The 6,976-nt window shown below is 45.1% G+C and overlaps 1 protein-coding gene across 1 annotated transcript in view; it reads left to right on the top strand.

Moving 5' to 3' along the window:
- slco5a1 (solute carrier organic anion transporter family member 5A1) overlaps positions 1-6,976 on the top strand; it is a 125,680-nt gene that overhangs the window by 107,886 nt on the left and 10,818 nt on the right. Inside the window, exon 7 of the mRNA XM_023972811.2 lies at positions 4,184-4,343. Within this exon, the coding sequence (XP_023828579.1) occupies positions 4,184-4,343 (160 nt within the window). The remainder of the gene's footprint in view (positions 1-4,183; positions 4,344-6,976) is intronic.

The raw sequence follows: 6,976 nt of genomic DNA, 5'->3' as shown, positions 1-6,976 counted from the left end.
GGTGATGTATCTCCGCGTCAATGTCGGCTTTGGAGGAGAGAAGGCTGCCAAAGTAGGGAAAGTGGTCCACATTTTCAAGAGTGGTATTGTCATTTTGTATTGCTGGGGCTGGTGTATTTTTGTCACGCTGTGGTTGGTGGAGGATTTTGGTCGGCCAGACCGAGAAGCTTGTCTGCCTTTTGCGAAAGCGTCCAGGATGCACTGAAAGTTCTCTTCCGAGTGGGCAGTGATGGCGTTATCGTCTGCATACTGGAGCTCCACAATGGAAGTGTTGGTGATTTTTCCTCTTGGCCTTGAATCTGTTCAAGTTTGCAGTCTGTTCTGTGCAGGATTTGGACTCCCTGAGGCAGATTTGAGCCTGTGAGGTGGAGGATGGCCACAATGAAGATAGAAAACAGGCTGGGTGCAATGATGCAGTCCMGTTTAACTCCAGGGTCCACCTTGAAGTGAGCCACTGTTACTGAGCACTGAATCTGACTTGATAGCAAGCAGCAATCACAGTATTCTATTACTACTATGTTACTCTATGGTATTGGCTACAAGACTTATACATGATTACTACTATGKGTCCTTATATCACTGAAGACTATTGCTATTCTTCAATGGTTTATCATGTGCCACTGTGAGCGAATACAGTATTTAACYCCAGTGTTCTATTTTAACCATCATCAACACCTATTCAACAGCCGCTAGTTCTATTGGCGTGGTGTTGGTGTGACTGGTCCATTAGCAACCACACACACGCACGCAACACTATCATCTGCTGTGGAACACATAGGATTCATCCCCACATCACCTTCTATTTCTGTTCTGTTTTATATAGTCCCGTCAAGTTTAGATGTTTGTGTAATCATCACTCCTCATGCTTGATCCCCATCCTGCGTCCCTGGATGGCATGGACTGTGGACGCACACACACACACACACACACACACAAGGCAGGCACACTTAAGCACACGCACACGCTAACAAACGAACACACACACACACAAGCACACGTGTAAGTACAGGCTCACTCACCCAAGCGCACACGCACGGATGGACACACAGACACACACACACACCGCTAYCATGTATAGTGTAATGTGATCCAAAGTAACAGCTGTACAGTGGATGCGTTTTAAATGGCACCCTATTCCCTTTATTTAGCTTATTTATTTCATTTCACCTTTATTTAACTAGGCAAGTCAGTTAAGAACAAATTCTTATTTACAATGACGGCCTACCCCGGTCAAACCCGGACAACGCTGGGCCAATTGTGCGCTGCCCTATGGGACTCCCGATCACGGCCGGTTGTGATACAGCCTGGTAGTGCACTATGCTATAGTGGACTACTGGGACTTGGTCAAAGTAGTTCACCATGTAGGGAATAGGGTGCAATTTGGGACGCAGACGGTATGTAATGTGTCTCTCTCCCACTCTACAGTATCAGACCCTCTTCTCTTTTCTACTTCTGCACTGTCCTGTCTGACCTTGACAGTGTCCCAGACAAAACTGTGATGAGCATTTCTGTCTCAGAGAGTCAGCGTTGTCCTGTCTGACTCGACCAGTGTCCCAGACAGACTTCTGAGGCATTCCTTTGTCTTCAGAGAGTCACCGCGTTGTCCTGTCTGAAGCTGACCAGGTCCCAGACAGACTGTTCTGAGCATTCCTTTGTCTCAGAAGTCAGCGTTGTCCTGTCTGAGCTGACCAGTGTCCAGACAGACGTGTTGACGCATTCCTTGTCTCAGAGAGTCAGCGTTGTCCTGTCTGACCTGACCAGTGTCCCAGACAGACTTTCTGAGCATTCTTTGTCTCAGAGAGTCAGCGTTGTCCTGTCTGACTGACCAGTGCCCAGACAGACTTTTAGCATTCCTTTGTCTCAGAGAGTCAGCGTTGTCCTGTCTGACCTTACCGTGTTCCCAGACAGACTGTTCTGAGCATTCCTTTGTCTCAGAGAGTCAGCGTTGCCTGTCTGACCTGACCGGTGTCCAGACAGACTGTTTCTGAGCATCTTCTTTGTCTCAGAATCAGCGTTGTTCCCTGTCTGATGCTGACCAGTGTCCCAGACAGACTGTTCTGAGCATTCCTTGTCTCAGAGAGTCAGCGTTGTCCTGTCTGACCTGACCGGTGTCCCAGACAGACTTTTTGAGCATTCTTCTGTCTCAGAGAGTCAGCGTTGTCCTGTCTGAGCCTGACCAGCTGTCCCAGACAGACTGTTCTGAGCATTCCTTTGTCCAGCAGAGTCAGCGTGTCCTTGAACTGACCGGTTCCCAGAACCAGACTTCTGAGCACTCCTTGTCTCAGAGAGTCAGCGTTGTCCTGTCTGACCTGACCAGTGTCCCAGACAGACTGTTCTGAGCATTCCTTTGTCTCAGAGAGTCTGTGTATAGATCAGTTAACAGGAAGCTGTGAGCTGATGATGAAGAGGACTGGGTTTACTGGCAATATCATGAGGAATGTCAATAGTGGCATAACTACTGATTCATACTAACACACACTCTGACCCCGTCCGAAATGGCACCCTATACACTATATAGGGCATTGCTATCCTGGGTAAAAAATGGTGCACTATACGGGCTCTGGTCAAAAGTAGTTCACTATATAGGGAGTAGGCTTCCACTTGGGAAGCAGACTATGTGTCTGACCCTAGTTCACCTCTGACCTCTGTCACCCAAGACAAACATTATACCAACAGTAGGGAAACATCACTACAGTACCAGGGAATTCATCCACTGCCCCCTCTCCTGCTATAGTATACTAATCTGTATCCTGTTGGCTGACTCTTTGGCTTTTTATTTTATGTTTATGTAACATCTGCTGGCTCCAACTGGTGCAGCCAGCCAGTCACAGTGGCTTTGTCTAGAGTGGAGATGTGTAATCACCATAGTGCGAGTGGGTCGCCAAGCAGGGGCAGACTGACTCCATTCTGTGCCCCCTCCCCTGCCTGTTGGCCTAGTGCTGGAATTTGACGGGGGTTTGTTATGTCAGGGTCAGACCCAACAACCCAACTCACAACTGAAGGGTTATCTCAACCTGACCTGAACGGACCTAACCGGACAGATTGACCGGTAGATAATTKGATTTAGGGGCTCCAGGTCGTTATTGTAAAAGAGAACGTGTTCTCGGTGACTAAATAAAGGCAACAAAAATGTGACTGCTGACATCATTTGGAGTTGCCATAACATGGTCTAGTGGTGCATAGTGGCGTAATGATATAAGTGAGGGAAAATATCATGCTATTTGTATGTTTTGAATGTAAAAGTATATTCCTGTCTGTGTGCTTTCGCATGGTGGTGTTTGTAGCCTGACTATAGGGTTCAACAATTCCCAGGTTTTCTAGRAATCCCTGTTGGAAGATTCACGGAATCAGGAGGAAATAAGCAGGGTATTCGGGAAAGTTCTCAGAATATTGAGGTGTTGTGTTCTATTGTTCCGATAGAGCTCAGTGTTGGAACTCCCAGAGTCAACTGGAGACAGGCTTCTCTGCCCCACTGTGTTCAGAGGGATCAGATCATTGTTTGAGTTAGACCCTGGTTCCCACAGAACTACTGTAACGTTTATTCAGTCCCTATCACTCTCTTTCTATATCTCTCTCTCTGTCTATCTTTCTCTATTGCTCTATCCCTCTCTCTATATATATGTGTATATATATATATCTATATATACACACACACTGAGTGTACAAAACATAAAGAACATCTTCCTAATATTGAGTAGAACCCCCCCCCCCCCCCGGCCCCATGTTGACTCCAATGCTTCCCACAGTTGTGTCAAGTTGGCTGGATGTCCTTTGGGTGGTGGACTGTTCTTGATACACACAGGAAACTGTTGAGCCTGGAAAAAAACAGCATCGTTTGCAGTTCTTGACACAAACCGGTGTGCCTGACACCTACTACCATACCCCGTTCAAAGGCACTTAAATATTAGATATTAAATATTAGTTGTCTCAAGGCTTAAAAATCCTTCTTCAACCTGTCTCCTACCCTTCATCGACACTGATTGAAGTGGATTGAACAAGTGACATCAATAAGGGATCATAGCATTCACCTGGTCAGTGTATGTCATGTTCATAATGTTTTGTACACATCTCTCTCTCTTTATCTATCTTACAATTCCTTGTTTGTTCTGAAAAMGTTGGAAATACTGGTGTGCAACATATCATTACTCCAATAAAATGAAATGTAACTCAACTCTCTCTCCAGGCCCACCCTGACTATGACCCATCATAACCTGACTGGAGGCTGTAATGTGAACTGTGGCTGTAAGATCCATGAGTACGCCCCGGTGTGTGGCTCTGACAGCATCACCTACTTTAACCCCTGCCTGGCTGGGTGCAGCACGGTGAGCAACGGCAGCACTGGGGTAAGTACACACTCGACTGACCAGGCAACACCTGTACACGTGTGTATGTGATGAGTAGGCTTGTCTGAGACCTGAAGAATTGTGTTTGCTCCCCGCGTTCAAGACTCTGTATCCTTGATCCTGAGAGATTGTAGAGAGACAGCTCAACTCACATTGTTAGCGCCAGCACACAACCACAGGCCCCATTTAACTGAATGACAATAAATTATGTCATTTGGGCAGTTGTTTGAATTAAGTGGTCTGTTGTGTGCCAGCTGTATCAAATAAATTTGATGAATTACAATTAGTGGATCTTATGGTTGTTGAAGTCATATAATTAAATCTAGAATCGGCTTTCTATTTCGCAACAAAGCATCCTTCACTCATGCTGCCAAACATACCTTCGTAAAACTGACTATCCTACCGATCCTTGACTTCGGCAATGTCATTTACAAAATATCCTCCAACACTCTACTCGGCAAATTGGATGCAGTCTATCACAGTGCCATCCATTTTGTCACCAATWRCCCATATACTACACCACTGCGACCTGTATGCTCTCGTTGACTGGCCCTCGCTTCATATCCGTCGCCAAACCCACTGGCTCCAGGTCATGTATAAGTCTTTGCTAGGTAAAGCCCCGCCTTATCTCAGCTCACTGGTCACCATAGCAGCACCCACCTGTAGCACGCGCTCCAGCAGGTATATTTCACTGGTCAGCCCCAAAGCCTATTCCTCCTTTGGCCGCCTTTCCTTCCAGTTTTCTGCTGCAATGACTGGAACGAATTACAAAAATCACTGAAGCTGGAGACTCATATCTCCCTCACTGACTTTAAGCATCAGCTGTCAGAGCCGCTCACAGATCATTGCACCTGTACATAGCCCGTCTGTAAATAGCCTATCCAACTACCTCATCCCCATATTATTATTTTTTTTTTTGTTCCTTTGCACCCCAGTATCTCTACTTGCACATTCATCTTCTGCACATTTATCACTCCAGTGTTTAATTGCTAAATTGTAATTCCTTCGCCACTACGGCCTATTTATTGCCTTACCTCCCTAATCTTACCTCATTTGCACACACTATATATCAAAATTGCGTTATTGACTGTACGTTTGTTTATTCCATGTGTAACTCTGTTGTTGTTGTTGTTTGCGTTGCACTGCTTTGCTTTATCTTGGCCAGGTCGCAGTTGTAAATGAGAACTTGTTCTCAACTGGCCTACCTGGTTAAATTAAGGTGAAAWAAAAAAAAATGTAATAATAATTAGCCTAGGTATAATTTCACAAGCCCTGAATTCATTAGAGTATTGCTGATTGTCTGAAATCCAGTGTTTTGACCTTTAATTGTACAACAAAGCGTATCTAGAGAAATCGCAATATACAGTCAATGGCCAGTTTATTAGGTACATCCATCTAATACTGGGTTCAAACGTTGCTAAATTGGTATCAAGGGACCTAATGTGTGTCTGGAAAACATTCCCCACGCCATTACAGTCTGTACCGCCAACAGTCTGTACCGTTGACACCAGGCAGAATGGAGCCATTGCTTATACCAAATCCTGACTCTTCCATCAGCATGACGCAACAGGAACAGGGATATGTTGGATGTTTTTCCACTCCTCAATTGTCCAGTGTTGGTGATTGCATGCCCACTTGAGCGGCTTCTTCTTGTTTTTAGCTGAAAGGAGTGGAACCCGGTGCGTTCCGAGATGCCGCTCTGCATACCACTGTTGTTCTGCACCGTTATTTGCTTGTTTGTGGCCCGCCTGTTAGCTTGCACGACTCTTGCCATTTTCCTTTGACCTCACATCAACGAGCTGTTTTCGCCCACATGACTGACTGGATGTTTTTTGTTTTGTTGCACTATTCTTGGTAAACCCTAGACACTGTTGTACAGTGTAAAGACTGGACTAGGAGACTGGACGTTTCTGAGATACTGGAACAATCACGCCTGGCACTGAAGATCATACCACGCTCAAAGTTTCTTAGGTCACTCGTTTTGACCATTACATGGAACAGTAACTGAATGCCTTTATGCCTGACTGCCTGTTTTATATAGCAAGCCACAGGTACCTGACTCACTGTCTGTAGGAGCGACTATTTTCACTAACGTGGTGGTGTACCTAATAAACATGCCACTGAGTGTATATTGTGAATCACCCATAAGTTTGAAAAAAATCGAGATATGATTTTTAGGCCATATCGCCCAACCCTAGCTAGCTGCACAGTCGTACTGGAACTCGACAACCGTATCTGCCCTTTAGACATTCTGGGAGACATTCTGCYTCCCAAATGGCACCCTATTAACTATTTAGTGCACTAGGCCCATAAGGCTCTGGTCAAAAGTAGTGCACTATATAGGGAATAGGGTGCCATTTAGGATGCACAATGGTGCTTCAGTGAAAGGAGAACAGTTGTTCAGAAGTGTTTCATGACTTAATCCCAGCTGTCTCCTGAAGATTATTCAGGATTCAAAATGCATCTTATTCCCAATAACCCTGGTTGCCAAAAGAAACAAAAAAACATAAAATGAGTCTGTACGGTATTCAGTAAAATATGTATAGTACTTTTAAGCTCTGTGAGAGTTGATTTGGGAGTAAACCTGAAAAGATTATCTAATATGTTATGCTAGCCCATTGTAAGCCATTTAG

The sequence above is a fragment of the Salvelinus sp. IW2-2015 genome, linkage group LG27, assembly GCF_002910315.2.
Source record: "Salvelinus sp. IW2-2015 linkage group LG27, ASM291031v2, whole genome shotgun sequence".
NCBI lineage: Eukaryota > Metazoa > Chordata > Actinopteri > Salmoniformes > Salmonidae > Salvelinus > Salvelinus sp. IW2-2015.
This window is presented reverse-complemented; position numbering and strand designations above follow the sequence as displayed.